General features: G+C 35.3%; 6 protein-coding genes and 1 pseudogene across 6 annotated transcripts, besides 1 other annotated feature; 3 read left to right on the top strand and 4 right to left on the bottom strand. All coding sequences in view use genetic code 12, as the record gives it.

Moving 5' to 3' along the window:
- Positions 1-198: 198 nt before the first annotated feature.
- CD36_34410 (acyl-coa dehydrogenase, putative) lies at positions 199-1521 on the bottom strand (the record flags this gene model as incomplete). Its single annotated transcript, XM_002422329.1, has 1 exon — positions 199-1521. One exon carries the CDS (start codon positions 1519-1521, stop codon positions 199-201), a length of 1323 nt encoding a protein of 440 aa, XP_002422374.1.
- Positions 1522-1875: 354 nt separating this feature from the next.
- CD36_34400 (26S proteasome regulatory subunit, putative) lies at positions 1876-3078 on the top strand (the record flags this gene model as incomplete). The annotated part of the gene is made up of 1 exon (XM_002422328.1): positions 1876-3078. One exon carries the CDS (start codon positions 1876-1878, stop codon positions 3076-3078), a length of 1203 nt encoding a protein of 400 aa, XP_002422373.1.
- Positions 3079-3763: 685 nt separating this feature from the next.
- CD36_34390 (RNA Pol II transcript 3' end formation complex subunit, putative) lies at positions 3764-4837 on the top strand (the record flags this gene model as incomplete). The annotated part of the gene is made up of 1 exon (XM_002422327.1): positions 3764-4837. The coding sequence occupies one exon, from the start codon at positions 3764-3766 to the stop codon at positions 4835-4837; it is 1074 nt and encodes a 357-aa protein (XP_002422372.1).
- A 2272-nt stretch (positions 4838-7109) lies between these two features.
- On the bottom strand, positions 7110-8216 carry CD36_34380 (peroxisomal membrane protein, putative; the record flags this gene model as incomplete). The annotated part of the gene is made up of 1 exon (XM_002422326.1): positions 7110-8216. The coding sequence occupies one exon, from the start codon at positions 8214-8216 to the stop codon at positions 7110-7112; it is 1107 nt and encodes a 368-aa protein (XP_002422371.1).
- Positions 8217-9159: 943 nt separating this feature from the next.
- CD36_34370 ([pyruvate dehydrogenase [lipoamide]] kinase, mitochondrial precursor, putative) lies at positions 9160-10695 on the bottom strand (the record flags this gene model as incomplete). The annotated part of the gene is made up of 1 exon (XM_002422325.1): positions 9160-10695. One exon carries the CDS (start codon positions 10693-10695, stop codon positions 9160-9162), a length of 1536 nt encoding a protein of 511 aa, XP_002422370.1.
- A 1464-nt stretch (positions 10696-12159) lies between these two features.
- CD36_34365 lies at positions 12160-12441 on the bottom strand (annotated as a pseudogene).
- Positions 12160-12441: a sequence feature.
- Positions 12442-12820: 379 nt separating this feature from the next.
- Positions 12821-13720, top strand: CD36_34360 (hydrolase Nit2 homologue, putative; the record flags this gene model as incomplete). The annotated part of the gene is made up of 1 exon (XM_002422324.1): positions 12821-13720. One exon carries the CDS (start codon positions 12821-12823, stop codon positions 13718-13720), a length of 900 nt encoding a protein of 299 aa, XP_002422369.1.
- Positions 13721-16628: the final 2908 nt, after the last annotated feature.

The raw sequence follows: 16628 nt of genomic DNA, 5'->3' as shown, positions 1-16628 counted from the left end.
ACAAAAGATCAGGGAACAAAAAGTAAAGACAAAGCAATTATTACAACAAGGTTTCATTAATGATTTTCATATAACAGATTTGTATTAATATATATCAACGATAATGAGCGGTCTTTTTTTTTTAAAAAAAAAAATTTCATTTTATTTCCTACATACGTATATAATGTTGCCAAATCGTCCGAATAGCAATTCTCGTATTTATAATTTGCTACGTTGTGTTTCCATGTTGGTAAAGAAGGCGTCAACTTTTGGAAACTTCTTAGCTTCGTTTCTAGCCAATTGAGCCAAATGAGCTTCATCAGGTCCATCAGCTATTCTCAATGTTCTGTTATGGGCATACATTCTGGCCAACTCAGTGTCTTGAGACATACCTTCAGCTCCATAAACTTGAATACCCCAATCGAGAATATCAGAAATAGTTCTTGGGGTTTCAATCTTGGCCATAGCAATTTCCCTTTGTGCCTCTTTGGCATTGGAAATATCGATTTTGTGAGCGGCATTCAACACCAATAACAAACATCTTTCAATATCTATTTTGCTTTGTCCGTATCTGGATAAGAACCCCTCTCTTTGGTTCATGGGCTTACCAAAAATTAATCTGTGATTTGCTCTATGAGCAATTCTTAATAAAGCAAATTCACCAGAACCAATAGCTCTCATACAATGGTGGATTCTACCTGGACCCAATCTGGATTGAATCAACTCAAATCCTCTACCAACACCTGCCATTACAACATTAGGCATTTCATCAGCAGGAACTTCGTAGTCTTTGAATTGGATTTCACAATGTCCATGGGGAGCATCATCAAAACCAATGACTTGCAATGGTCTGATCAATTTGGCTTTTCCGGTAGCCAAAGCCTTTTTTGCATCGATAATCAAAACAGTGTGGTTCTGATAAGGGTTTTGCTTATTGTTGTCGGTCTTGCACATTACCAACCATACAGAGCATCTTGGATCTCCTGCCCCTGAAGCAAACCATTTGACACCATTGAGCACGTAATTACCATTAGAGTTCTTGATAGCGCTTGTAGAAATATTGAGAGCATTGGATGATGAAACACCCTTTTCGGTCATCAAGAATGCCGATCTGATTTCCCCATTTAACAAGGGTTTCAAGTATCTATCTTTCTGATAAGTGGTACCATATTTGGCAAACAATTCCATATTACCGGTATCTGGAGCAGCAGTATTGGTAGCCTCTGGCGCAGTGTATGAACGACCCAAGTATCTGGCCATCAACCCATACTCTAAGTTTGTGTATTGTGGACCTTCTTTATAATGCTTTGACAAAAACATGTTCCATAAACCAAGTTCCTTGGCTTTCTTCTTCAATGTCTCAATGACAGGAGGAACACTTTTCCATCTTTCTGAAGGGATGTCAGAGAGCTGCTCAAAATAGATCTGATCTGCTGGAAGACAATAATCGTTTACGAAATCTTTGGTTTTCTGGATAGCATCAAGACCACGAGGGGAAATCTTTTCAAGGAAAATAGCAGGAATATCTTCTTTAACTGACATAATAAAATACTGAAATTAATTAATGATGAATTGATAGAAGAAAAGTAATCGAATACTGGATCAATCAAGAATATTATTTCGGTATTTATAGTTGAGATTCAAGGAGTTTAATTTCAACATCCCCACAAAATTGGTTAATTACGGCCGGAAAATGCACTATTTTCCGTTTTGAATGCACCGAGACATTTACTTTTTCAATGTACGACATTTGTGTGTCGAATCGCGACACATTCAACTTTTGAAATGTTGTTTTCTCATGAAACACAACTTTTTTTTTTTTTTTTTTTCGTTCTTTGGATTTTGCCTTCAGATACATTTTCATCAACATCTCAGAACTAGTATTATTAAGCAATCATGGAAATTGAATCAGATATTCCAAGAATCCCCGATTTTCAATTATCAGAGAAGCAATTTTTATTGCAACACACTGACTTGGAAGAACAGGACCGTCATCGCATTATAGAGGAAATCCTTGAGACAATTAAAAAAGATCACCTTGCTCCGTATTATCATTACTTACATACCGAAATTACCGATTTCCCTTATGACGAGAGTTTGTATCGTGAATTGACCTCTGAGAATGAAAAGGTTATTGAAGAATTGAAACTGAAAATTAAAGAGGCTGAGGATGAAGAAGACACGGAGTTGGACGTGGCATCAACAACAATGAAACTAGCAGAATACTACACTAAAATTATCGATAGAAAGAATGCCTCAGAGACATTTAAAAAAGTGTTAGAATTGACTCCGAATACAGGTAGCAAGATTGATCATTTGTTGACACTAACTAGAATAGATTTTTTCTTTCACGATTTGCCACTGGTCCAAAAGCATTTAGAGCAAATTGCCCAGTTGAGTGAAAAGGGGGGTGATTGGGAACGTCGTAACCGTTTTAAGGCTTACAATGGTATTTATATGTTGGCAACAAGAAATTTCGCTGAAGCAGCAAAGTTGTTAATTGATTCATTGGCTACATTTACATCTACCGAACTTTGTTCTTATGAAGAAATAGCCCAATATGCTATTGTTGCTGGCGTCTTGTCGTTAGAGAGAGTTGATTTGAAAAACAAAATAATTGATTCTCCAGAGGTTTTGTCCATCTCATCCACAACACCAAATTTGGAACCGTTGTTAAATTTGACAAACTCCTTATATACCTGTGAGTACAATTACTTTTTCCAGTATCTTTTGGATTCCTACGAGAAGTTGTTGTTGACAAACAAATACTTGTACAAGCATGCAAACTTTTTCCTCAGAGAAATGAGATGCAAAGCTTATAGTCAATTGTTGGAAAGTTATAAATCATTATCTTTGAAGTCAATGGCAGCCAATTTCAATATAAGCGAGGAGTTTTTAGATGAAGATTTGTGCAAGTTCATCCCTAATAAAAAGTTAAATTGTATAATTGATAAAGTTAATGGAATAATTGAAACAAATAGACCAGACAACAAGAACAGCCAGTATTATGCGTTACTTAAACAAGGGGATAACTTGTTAACCAAATTACAGAAATACAGTGCAGCCGTCAAATTGAGTGGGGCAGAAAGAGTTACCTAAGGATTATAATTTGAGGGGTAAATCCATTCCCACTCGCAACGGAAAATGGTTATCCATTGTTGAACAAAAGAAGGTGTGCACATATTATGAATGTATTGTCAATTATATTAGTTGTATAGAGATTAGAACTTGTATCTTTAACTAACAATATATACATTTCTATGTTCGTTAAAAGTATGTCAGTATCAGTAGATCTTATTCTAACAATATTTTTTTTTTATCCGTAGAGATGTGGCTAGCGGTAATTAAGTAAAGAGGGAATTGAAATCTGCTGCAACTGTTCATAGAATCAACCTCCAAAAAATTGTATGACACATCTGATACTAGGAATCAAAATCACAATGTTTATAAACTCCCCTAAAAAAACTTTCCAAGGTGTTGAGCATTCCATTTCGTGGATTAGATATTGTTACAAGATACCGTAGGTAAGTTTAGCTTACCCAAGTGTGATTGATTTGAAGTATCAGGAATTCAATTGATTCCGGAAAACACCATATTAATCACTACTAAAGATCAGCAAGTTGCTTGATAGTGGCAACAAACATGATTGGTCGTGCAAGCACAACCAATTAATTTTTCTTTGAGAGATTCTGTTGAAACATCCATTTCCTTTTTTTTTCTTCCCACCTCAAAAAAAAAGTTTGTCTTTCATCACCTTAGTCATTATAAGACCATACCACCAAGGATGCCCCCTTCTTTAAACTCTAATATCCTCTACATCGGCAATTTACCGTTTGATTGGGACGAGAGAACTGTTGAGTCTGTTGTTTTCGGATCAGGAAATATTGTAGATGTTCGATTAGGTTTCGACCGTGTCGGAAAAAACAAAGGTTTTTGCTTTGTCGAATACAAAACAGTACAAGATGCACAAAAGGCCTTACCATTATTGCAACAGGTGGTGATATATCAAAATGGCCGGAACAAGAAGCTAAGGGTAGAGTTGTCGAAAGAAGGATACAAGGCCCAAACTATTAACCCCGATTCAAGACCAATTAAGCAACTAAATCGTTCTAAGTTGCCAGTCAATGTGAAATTGCCTAACGAGATGATAGCAAATAGTCCCCACGTAATGCAAGCTCCAGTATTGCCATCCAACGGGTTAAGAGGCGGCAGTATGCAACCACCACCACTAGCCCCTCCTATGGCTGGGGGACCAAATCAACAAGTTCCATCAAAACTTTTACAGGCATCGAAGTTTTTACCACCTGCATCAAATTTTAGGCTAGAAACCACAGATAATATAAATGTATCGCTAAGTAAAATCCCTCCTCCGCTGTTGATTGAATTAATTTCTCAGATGAAAGCTTTGCTGCAAAGGGACCCAACAACGCTTCGTGATTTCTTTCAAAATCAACCGGAAGTGGCCTTGTGTACCGCTCAAGCTTTGTTATTGATGGGGTTCATAGATAGTGATGTTATTGAAGAGTCTCTGAGATCTGCTTCATCGACACCTCAGCTACAAACACTACAACCAGGAAATCAATCAACATCTTACATGGGTGGCCAAACAGGAGGATACAATAATAGTTTTAACAGAAATAATGGTCAAAATTTTCAACAACAACAACAACAGCAGATTATACCTGGTTCCAAATGGCCTCATTTACCACTTCAAATTCAGCAGAAGCTTGTAAATATGCCTCCAGATCAGGCACACTTGGCTGCACAAATATTGTCTTTGCTGCCGGAGAGTTTACTGGGATTGCTGCCACAGGAAAGACAGACTGTGGACAAAATAAGAGCCCAATATTTGTCGTAAAATTGATTAAACAAAAAAAAAAAAAAAAAAAGAAGCACATGGTCACCAACCCCAATTAACCTTGTGGGTATTCAATACAGTATATATGTCCGTTTTTAATATCATGGTTTTTGCATTTATTATTTACTTGTACGTATGTGTAAATTTCTCTGAGAGCAACTGTTAGGAAGTGTTGCTGACATCTGTAGTGGCAGCAATAGTTGCTGTTGAACAAAAAAGCAATAGAAAGTAGAAGAACAAAAAAAAAAAAAAAAAAAAAAAAAAAATTGCAAGTATGGTTACACACTTCCCATAGCAATACAACATTTAGCAACAATCACAAAATGCAGCCAGGATTATATAAAAGGGCAAAGCAATTCCCGAATCCTCGAAGGTAATTAGATCTTTTCTTCTGGTGTAACGAAATATAAAAACAACGATAATCAAATCATTATGTTGCGTCAAAGTTTGTTCAAAGTAAGAATTGCATTTCCTTTAAGATCATTCACAACAACCAGAAATAACCGAGGCATAATCAAGGAATCCGCTAAAGTTCTTTTTGGAAAGAAAGGTGAAGAGAGTGTTAAGCAAGGAGAGAACAAAGTTAAATCTACACTTGATGATGTGAATACAAAGACTGGGAAAGTGTTAGCTGATGGTATCCAGAAAACACAAGATACAGTTGAAGACGTGGGTATAGGCGCCGAAGATATTAAGAAAGGAGCAGAAACATTAAACCAGAAAACAGGCAAAATCTTATCTGATGGTATTCAAAAAGCTCAAGACGTAGTTGAAGATGTGGATGTTGGTGCTGAAGACATTAAGAAAGGAGCTGAAACTGTCAACCAAAAAACAGGCAAAATCTTATCTGATGGAATTCAGAAGGCTCAAGATGTAGTTGAGGATGTTGATGTTAGTGCTGAAGACATTAAAGAAGGAGCCGAGGCAGCCAACAAGAAAGCAGGAAAAGTCTTAGCAGATGGTATTCAAGATGCCGAAAATTTGGGGGAACGTGTACAAGCAAGACACGAAGTGAAAGAAAACACCAAAGGTTATGCTAATTTAGAAGACAAAGGAAGAAAGGTTCCAATTGAACAAAATAGACCAGAAGATTTGATGTAGAGCTGATTTTGCACTTGTGGATAAATATATAGCCAGTACATACGATTTATTTTATAAAACTATTCAATAAAAAACTATGTGTAGCTGGCATTGATAAGTATAGAGAATGTGTCATTTTTTTTTCGGAAATAAGGAGTGAGATAATAATAATAATTAGCTAGTATTGCAAAAAGAAAAGATAAACACCAATAATTGTTACATCCCTTAACCTGATGATGCATGATTCCTGGGAAAAGGGGGTTTAGACTCCCAGAAAACTCAAATATACAAACTACCTTCATAGTCTCTATAGTTTTGGGTTTTTTTTTTTACTTTTCTTTTCTTCATTCAGTTATTCTAATTATCAAGAACCAAATCATTATCAATAATGTTACGACCCGTCGTTCAATATTCTACAATAATAGCTTATCGTTCCTATTCGATAGTTCAGGCTGCAAAAAACGCCTTGTATAAAGTGAATCTCAGATTGGGCAAGGTTGCAGCGAAAGATATCGAATATGTTGAGAATGCTGCTACTGGGGTGAACAAAGCAGCACATAAAACAGCAGAGTCAGCAGCCTATTTAAACAAGAAGACAGGAGAAATACTTGCTGAAGGTATTGACATGGCTCAAGTTGCCAAACATCGTGCTGATGCAATTTCAAAAGTTCGCAAGAACAAACTTGGCTATAAGAACTTACAGGATAAGGGTTCAAAGGTTGAAAGCGAGCAATGCAGACCAGATGATGGTTTGTAAAGCTAATTATGTCCTTTTGTACAACACAGGTTTACATTTGAATTGGTATTCTTATTTTGATGATAGCACCCCAAGGTTTTTTTAGGTATGCAGTAAGTAGCACTCTAAAATCGACTATTGTGTATGAGTATATAATTGCAAAAACGAAAAACAAGGTTTGGTGCATTTATTCATTTTTAGTGTCCTCATTTGTGTAATTATTGCACTTGATAGATCTAATCTCTACCGCTAAAATTATATTGGGACACCTTTGTGTTATATTGCAGCTACAGTTCGTTGATAATTATTCTTAGCTCTTTATTAAGAGAAATAGTCCGGTAAAGGCTATTCTTTATCGGGACAGATAATTTAATGCAATTTTGTCAGACCTTGGACAACCTTGCGTAAAGACTACGTAATAATAATAATAATAACGATAATTGTTCAAAATTCTCACTAAGTATCAATGACTTCTACATAATTCAGAGGTACCCATCCCATTGTCCCACTTCTTTTTCTGATTCTCAACCAGCTATCTCTGCTGTCCAATATAGCAACAATTTCTTTAGGTTCTAATGGCGCTTCAAGTTGTGGGTTTTGTGGATTGAACTCATACAAGGCTCTTGCAAACTGAATTTTGCTAGGAACTTGTGGTGGACGTTGATTTTTTTCTTCAAGAAGTTTGATTGCCTTCGATAGTAAGTATGGGAATCCTACAGCAGCTACCAAGAAAAGAACCAAAGGTTTCAATGAAATTCTTGGTTTCTGACCTGATTGATTTCTCCGCAAGTTTTCTTCTAATTTCTTTTGATTTTTTTCAAACTTGGTAAATTCTGAAGCGTTGATGCCATAGTTGTAAACTCTACCTGTGATTTTGTAGAATATCTTTTTAACAAACTTTATCAAAGCAAATATACCTAATATTGACCCTAAGGCGTTCTTCAAATTGCCAAATTGTTCTGCCAAGTTGACCATTGTGAAAAATGACGAGTGCGTGGCCATATATGTGGCCTCTAACATTTGAGCAAATCCCCCCACAGCCCCTATTATACTCTCTATCAATTGAAATGTGGCTTGAGTGCCCTCTCCTAACCCTCCTGGTCCCATCATCGAAGGGTTGTTACCATACATCCCACCACCGTACATCCCACTTCCATAGCTCCCATATCCACCGTAACCACTCCCATAACCTCCATAACCGCCTCCATACATACTCCCATATCCACCATACATCGAGTTACCATACATACTTGATCCGTATCCACTGCCATACATGCTTGATCCATAGCCACCGGTGGTGCCGTAACGATTCATTGACGAATTCCCATAACCTCCATACGGCGAAGATTCTGCCATAGTATTCAAATCTGACGAAAGCGAAGTTGGAAGCTCCGGCACAGTTGGAGGTTGTATTTGCAGGTGCTGTTGTCCTTGAGTTGTGGCAGTTGTTGCGGAATTTGATATTGAAGGTGGTATATTACTCGTTACCGATTCTGTGGTTGATGCTGCTGATTTTCCTTGTGATACTTCCCAAGGTTTAGTTCTAGGTTGTGATGAAGACATGAAGCGAAATATATTAATATAAGTAGTGTAAAGTGGGTGATATCAAAATAGTTTTTAAAAAGTGCTATTTGATAGATTATGTTTCTTACCAACTGGCGATGACGGGTTTGTTTGGATGATATTACTTTTTTTTTTCCCTCTTTTAATTTATCAATGTTTGTAGTTTTTTTTTTTCTTTTGCTCCATTAACTCCACTTTGCACTTGAAAAAAAAAAAAAAATATAGAAGAATATAGTCACGTGCCGTACAAATAGTAGATTTTTTAAACCCGACAAAATTCTGTTTATATTTGATAGGTAAAGAAATTGAGGGCCAAAACCATTTGGAATCACATATTGTTGTTTGTTTGCTAACTATTTGATTTGTTGCTGTTTTTTGAGCTTTTAATTATTTTTTTTTGGTTTCCCCGCTTTACAACATGTGAAGAGTTAAATCAATCCTCGGAATGACTACCATTGGTAACAGTTGCACGACTAATTATTTTGTTCCCATTATCTACCTCCGCACATCAGATGACGGGGCCCGATTCTCATTTATAATATACAGCTACCGCTTAGTATTCAAAAAGGGGTTAGAAGAAAAACAAGCACAAGTTGGTAGTTAGATGTCAATAAAGGTTTGTACGACTTGAGTACAACTTTTAAACAAAAGAGGTGACCGGAACTTATTGTAAACGATGTTCAATTTTTTTCTAATACAACTACTATCAAAGGTTACTTAAATATTTTCTAGATTCTAAATTCTAGTATGGTATTGCTGTATCATCAAACATGCTTTTCTTGATATCTGATTCTGACCTTTACTGTCTAGCCTATGATTTCGCTATTATTTGTGTTTTGCTCTTGAGAATTCAGCTCCAAAACATCAATCCAAATATGACCAGGTAAACTAATGTTACTATGGAAACTGAACTTATTCGAACACTACCTTTTAACTTCTCTAGTCATGGGAGCGGTTCATTAGAACTACTCAATCTATTCAAATGCAAGTAAACATCAGTTCCATAGCCTTCCATGGAAATCAACTTCAAATCACCACCAAAATATTGTGCATATAATCTACTAATGGGTAAACCGTAACCAAAACCAGCCATTGGTGCTTTGAATGAGGTTTGATCATATTCTGGTTCTAATTTTGGTGTTTCATCCACGGTTGTGTACAAATACGTCCAAATCAACGGCAATGATGACCTAGGTATACCACCACCCTCATCAGAAATTTTTATTGCAATGTCTTCGGTACCTTCCAGGATAATTACTTTTATAGGTGGAAATTTCAAATCATTTATATCGATTTCGTCAAATTTCAAATTTGGATCTTCGTCTATCATCTTTTGTTTCAACTTTGGTGTGTGGAACTCGATGGTAGCTCTCAAAGAGTTCTTCAAAGTTTCAAAAAGCATGTGAATCAAGTGTCCAGGAACATACATAAAATTTATGTCTTGTTGAGGTGCAATCAACTGTATTTCTGGGGCTTCAAATAACCCATAATATTCTTCACAAATGTACTTGGCAGTTTCAATAGCATCTTCAGCAATTTCCCCAACATTGCAATCAGTACATATGACACCAACATAATTTGAACGAGGCTTCTTGGTGGTTCCTTGAGACCCGTTAATCAATGAACTTAATCTCTGCTTTGTAGGTGAATTCTGGGCCATATTTAAAGCAATATGTTGACCAATCAACATTCTTATACCAATTCTCGACATATAAAACCGATCTAAAAACGTCTGGATTTGAGAATTGACCATCACAGTTTGATTTTTAGTTTTCCATTCTTGAACTCCTTGGGCCATGGTTGCCACTGTAGCATCGTGTCTTTTTTTAATTACTTCCAATGTTTCACGAACCAATTTGTTGTAATCATAAACTTCTTTTGGCCACACAATGTTTCCCTGACACGGACTAAAATACGACATGCCATAAGTTGGTGATTCAACTCTTGTTTGGGTGTTATCACTTAAACGGGGTCTTGCTCTGGAAATGGAATGGTGATGGTGGTGATGTCGGACAACAATCCCATCGTCGCTAAAAATATTATTGATTGCCGGGTTGTCATCTAGCAGATCGGGTATACGATGTATCTCTTGTTTGACATGTGGTTTTTCAGTTATCGAGTCCTCTGGTAGAGAATGTTTACTGGCACCTTTGGATAAAAGCTTTGCCAACTCGTCGCTTATCTTTGGTTTATGTAATTCCGTTAATTCTTGGAAGGATTGGGCATACCAATTTTTCACCTGAATTGTTGATGGCATTTCATTCAATCCTAATGGGGCATTCTCCAAATCTTTCACTTTTTTAGCCAATCGGATTGGTAACTCTTCAACGATAAATCTTGATGCTAAGAAAATTGAACCTGGGGAAGGAACCGGTCCAAATTGGACCATCTGTCTCAAGGAAACCGGGGTTTGGTTGAAAGAAGCATATTTGAATATTTGATCCTTGAGAGCTTGTGTTAATTCCCAAGCTGTACCCATTCTTTTAACGACTTTTTATACAATTTGCTAATAATGACAGATAAGAGATAAAAAAAAAAAGAAAACGAACAAGATTATTGAGCAATTTTTTTTTTTTGTCGTTGACTTTTGCGGAGGAGCAACGCACAAACCAGAAGTCTAAAAAAAATCAACAAAGGAGGAGGAGGAGGTCGTCCAATCAGGCAAAAAAAAAAAAAAAAACCAGAGATAACCTTTTGTGTAACCTTTTAATGGCGGAATCAAAATTGTATATGCTTTTCTGAACTGAAAATATTGTCCTGGTTTAATCAGGAGGTACAATACCTCAGTAGCGATCACGGCAATGGTTACAGTTTTGTATTTGTTGATAACAATACGAGTTATGTTAGCTTATTCAAAAGTTAAACAATCAAATGCAGCTTTTTTTCTGCTGTAACAATGAACAGATGGATGAACGGAAGATGTTAACCACAAATCATGCCACATATATCTCCAGACAACTCCCGGTTGCAGGGTTTTTAAAAATAGCCAATTACTTCATCTTTAGCTTCATAATACACTTTCCATTGCCAACAAATAATAACAAGCGATCCAGTATTAGATCTAGGCAAATAGTGTGATTATTAGTATTTTCTTTTTGGTGTAAATAGATTTCCGTGGTTATTGAGTGGTATTAGAAAATGCGCTAGCATTGACTTGAGAATCATTTTTTTTTTTTTTACTCCGAGGTTTTGGATTTGTCAATATTGCCCAAAACTACATAACCAAAGGTCAGTTAATCATTATAAGGGTGAAACACATCTACTTGATGTGGCACACATTTGTAAATGGCATTTGACTTTTGGACACCTTTGTCAAAAGGTTAAAAACAGCTGTGAAAACTTTATCTTCTGACCCCGGACATCAGGAATAAAAAACAGTTGTCATACTGCATACAGATCAAAGTGACTCAACTACGGAGCTGAGGAACATGAAAAAAACATGGGGATTTGTGTAACAATGGGTATTCTTTTTATTTTTTAATTTTTCTCATGATTTTCCATCCCGTATTTGTAATTCAAAAATAATATAAATAATCCTTGTTTCTTCATAAGAAATGGATAGTGAAAAAGAAGAAAATCCATCAAATCAATTTCATTTCCATAAAACTTGACTATTTTTTCAATACCTATTCACTATTTGATATCTCCACTATACAATGGTTACTAAAAGAATATTTCACGTTGCTCAATTCAGAACCGCAACTAGACACTGGGTGCCAGTGTATTCAAGAGCATACTTCTCATCGAGACAAAGATGTGTCAATTTTAATAACATAAGTGATAGCAATTTGATAGCTAATGATGATGTTTTGGCCAGTTCCACTTCTGCTGCTGAAGAAACTGAGACGTTTGAACCAACTATACATTCATCTGAGGACATTGTTACTGCTGGTCCAGTTAACAGAGCTTAAGTAGTTTTCTTATAGTGATACTAATGAATTTACGAGTGATTGATTAATTGATATACTACAACTTTTCGTATGTTTCTTTGTAAATTTAGGGAGACGAATGGGGGGGTATATAGTTTTACAATAAGCTTTTGAGTTTTTGATTGTCGTTGAATTTGACTTGACAAACAATATGTAATATTAAGTTAATTTACTAGATTTTTCAAAATCCTACCCCAAATATTATAAAAAGTATAATTTTTTCTTATCCCTAAAGCTGTACCCTGCCACTTTTTTCTTAAATAGACTTTAATGTGGCATAATTTTATTAAACACATTTACAAAAAAAAACAATGTGACAACCAAACCCCGTAAATCAATACTAACCTTAATTTATCATATGAAAGCAAACTCATCCAGTAGCAACAGGTGATACTGCTTTGAATGCAGATCATCCTTCCATTCCCCCCCTTTTTTTTTTCCATCTCGTATCCTGATTCACATCTGCAAAAACAGAAAACAGCAATTTAACCACTAACATTTATTATCTTATTTTTTCCAGGACACGCATATTTTCTTGTGGCTGTGTGGCTTCTTGTTTTTGTTTGGCAAATGTTTTTTTTTTCAGTAGAATTTCACCAAAGTTTGGAATCAACACCATATTTTTTTTCTATTTATTATCCGACCCATCATTTACTAACTCCCTAACAACATTCAATGCTGTCATTAAAAGTTGCAGTGGGACAGCTTTGTTCATCGTCAAATCTTTCCCAAAATCTTCGTGTGGTAAAGAAATTGTTACAAAAAGCTCAATTGGAAAAAGCTCGTATACTTTTCCTACCAGAAGCAACCGATTACATCTCAAGAAACGCCAGTCATTCAATCGAACTATCTCAGGAGGTTCAAAGTAACTTTTTATCTCCATTGTTGGATTATATTAAATCTTTAAATGGATCAACGTACTTATCCATTGGAATACATTTACCAGGAAACAAGAGAGTTCGAAATCTACATGTGTTAATTGACCCCAAAGGTGCCATAGTTTCTGAATACCAAAAAGTGCATTTATTTGACGTCGATGTGCCAAATGGGCCAATATTAAAAGAACTGAATGCTGTTGAACCAGGAAACAAAATTGAAGACCCCATTGCCATTGATGAGTTTAAACTAGGATTAGGTATTTGCTATGATATTAGATTCCCTGAATTGGCTTTGAGGCTTCGTAAATTGGGGAGTGATATTATCACATATCCTAGTGCATTTACAACTCGTACAGGAGAAGCTCATTGGGAATTGTTGTCTAAAGCAAGAGCCATAGACTCGCAGTGCTTTGTCATTAATGCGGCTCAGTGTGGACAACATCAAGTTGGAACAGACCCTAATGATGCATCGACAGTAATAAAAAGAATAAGTTATGGTGATTCCATAATTGTTGGTCCATGGGGTGAAGTTTTAGCACGAGGAGCAAAGTATACAGACGAATTGAAACATGACGATGATGGTGATTATTATGAAATAATTCAAGCAGAATTGAAATTAGACAATTTAGAATCAATCAGGAGAAATATGCCATTATTAGATCACCGAAGACCAGATGTTTTTGGGTATGAGATATAGAAGTTATTGATAGGTGGAAAAAGATAAAGAAAATGTGCTGAAACAATTTCAAGCTACATTGCGTGCATCAATAATGGATTGTATTATTTGAAAGAGATCCCGATAGAATTAGAATGATATACTATTGGTTTTCTGAATTATAACTCCCACTCAAGCAAGTCGCTTGTTTATGTCGTGATAAATATGATAGAATAGAATAATAGAACAAAAACTTAATAGATTAGCAAATTATTCAGCTATTTCTGGATTCATTATTGTCGTTTGAGATGAATAATTTCTCGTTGGTCTTTCTGAAACAGCATTAGATTGATATCTAATTTTATTTTATGATACACGCATGTGTAACGTTTAAGAAGATACTGGGTCAATGTCTTACTGCGTGCTTTTTGATTAACTTATTTTATTATCTCATTCAGTATTTCTATAAAAAATCACAATTTGCAACCTCACATATAACGATCTTCTTAATTCCTTTAGGACAAACAAACTACAGAGAGTTGCACAATATATTGCCTACACTTTTACAAGAGCATCATAGATTATGACAGCGTCACTTTGTCTTACTAATTCAAGTCACAGGTTTTACAAATCAATTAATCGTAAATTCATTATCATGCCTATAAATAAATAAATAAAATTTAAAAGAACTTATGCTCTGTTGACTGGACCAGCAGTGATGACATCGTCCGAAGAGTGTACGGTTGGCTCGAATGTTTCGGTTTCTTCTTGAGCAGCAGTAGCAGAAACGGGACTGGAAAACACATCGTCATTGGCAATCAAACCACCTTCACTTATATTGTTGAAATTGACAGCTCTTTGTCTTGATGAGAAATATGCTCTGGAGTTCACCGGAAGCCAATGTCTTGAAGCAGTTTTGAATTGAGCAACTTGAAAGATTCTTCTGGTGACCATTGTGTGTTGTGAATAGATAATAGTGAATATGTTAATGCAATAAAAAGTAATAACTAATGTAGTTAATAAATAAAAGGAATTGAATAAATTTATTTAGTGAATAAAAACAAACTAAAAGAATAATTGAAAAAAAAATTGTGAAAGTTGGGATGTATTTATACTTGGTGGGATTTGTTTATCAGCAAAAAAAACAAAATTTCAAGTTTAACTAATTATTACACAATTCTCCAGAATTTTGTCATGTTCCTCAGCTCCGTAACTGAGTCATTCACGATTATCTGCAGGATACGCACAATTCTTTGTTCCTGTTGTCCGCTGTTACAAGATGAGCCGCGGATAATTCATGAATCACCAAAAAAATAAAAAGAATTACTGTTGACATCATTGATTTGATTGATTGCTGAAAATTCGGAAATGAGTCTTATCACACAAACAATTTTTCGGCTTTATTTTTTTTTCTCTTGCCACAATATCAAATTTTTTTTTAGATTGCTGAAACGCTCCGTTCAAGCGATGGCAATAATTTGAAAAGAGTCTGTTTATTTAATCATGATTATCCAACCACGGTGTTTGAAATATTACTATAACAGAAAGCAATGACAAAAACAATTGTATTCTCTAGAAGTTAGTACATCAAATCGGCAAAAACACCAAATACTACACTTTATGTTCTGAGCTCTAACCCAATACGATAATTAATATCTTTGATAACCTAAACTAGAAATTGATCAAACAAAAAATATTAAACAGTAATTCTCATTCTACTATACTGTGTTAGTAAAAGAAATATGATTAAATCTAACTATTGAAAGTCTCAACATTTGCAAATTTTTTTTTTTGAGTTGGACCTTTTGGTCTAGAAAACGTACATGTGCTAGTAATCTTACACAACCAACACCCATCCTGCATTTGGACAGGTCTGGCCCACATTTTGTCTCTAACATTTGTAGTCACAGCTGCAGTGCAACCCAGTCAAACAGCACCACCAAAACACATATACCCGTTTTGTGCCACAACCACCCAACTTTTCCGCTCAAAAAGTGGGTCCACAGAATTTTCCCACCCCAATCACCCCTACACTACAGTTACAACCCATACGCTTTAATAGTTATAGGGCTGTTGTCCTAAAAGTATTTTTGGTCACGTGTGAGACAGCAGATAAGGTTCGCGTTTTTTTACTTTTTCGGTTGCGGCCATATCTAGCAGAAAGCACCGTTCCCCGTTCGATCAACCGTAGTTAAGCTGCTAAGAGCAATACCGAGTAGTGTAGTGGGAGACCATACGCGAAACTATTGTGCTGCAATCTATTTTTTTTTAGTAAGCTATATTTTTTTTTTGCATAAACCCTAGGTAATCGACCCTGCTCTATCCAATGATGGTAATAAAGATGGGGGGTGTCTAGCAAAAAGGGGGAGTTCTAGAGGGTGGTATAAACATAGAAAACCTGGGATCGAACACAAGCAATCGCATTTTTTTTACACACAAAAAATGTTAGGGTTTTCCTACAAAAAAATACATACAAAAAAATACATACAAAAAATACATACAAAAAATACATACAAAAAATACATACAAAAAATTGCCATACAAAAAAATACATACAAAAAATTACCATACATTTTTTCCCATACAAAAGAAATCACATACAAAAAATTACTATGTATTTCGCGCATACAAAAAATTGCCATACAAAAAATTACTATGTATTTCGCACATACAAAAAAAATACACACAAAAAATTGCCATACAAAAAAATTACTATGTATTTCTCACATACAAAAAATTACTATGTATTTACAAAATTCCATACAAAAAATTGCCATACAAAAAAAATGTTAGTATTTTTTACACGCAAAAAAATTACTATGTATTCTCCCATACAAAAAATTACCATACAAAAAAAAAGTTAGTATTTTTTACACGCAAAAAAATTACTATGTATTTACACACAAAAAATCACATACAAAAAATTGCCATACAAAAAAATTACTATGTA

The sequence above is a fragment of the Candida dubliniensis genome, chromosome R, assembly GCF_000026945.1.
Source record: "Candida dubliniensis CD36 chromosome R, complete sequence".
NCBI classification, from domain to species: Eukaryota; Fungi; Ascomycota; class Pichiomycetes; order Serinales; family Debaryomycetaceae; genus Candida; species Candida dubliniensis.
This window is presented reverse-complemented; position numbering and strand designations above follow the sequence as displayed.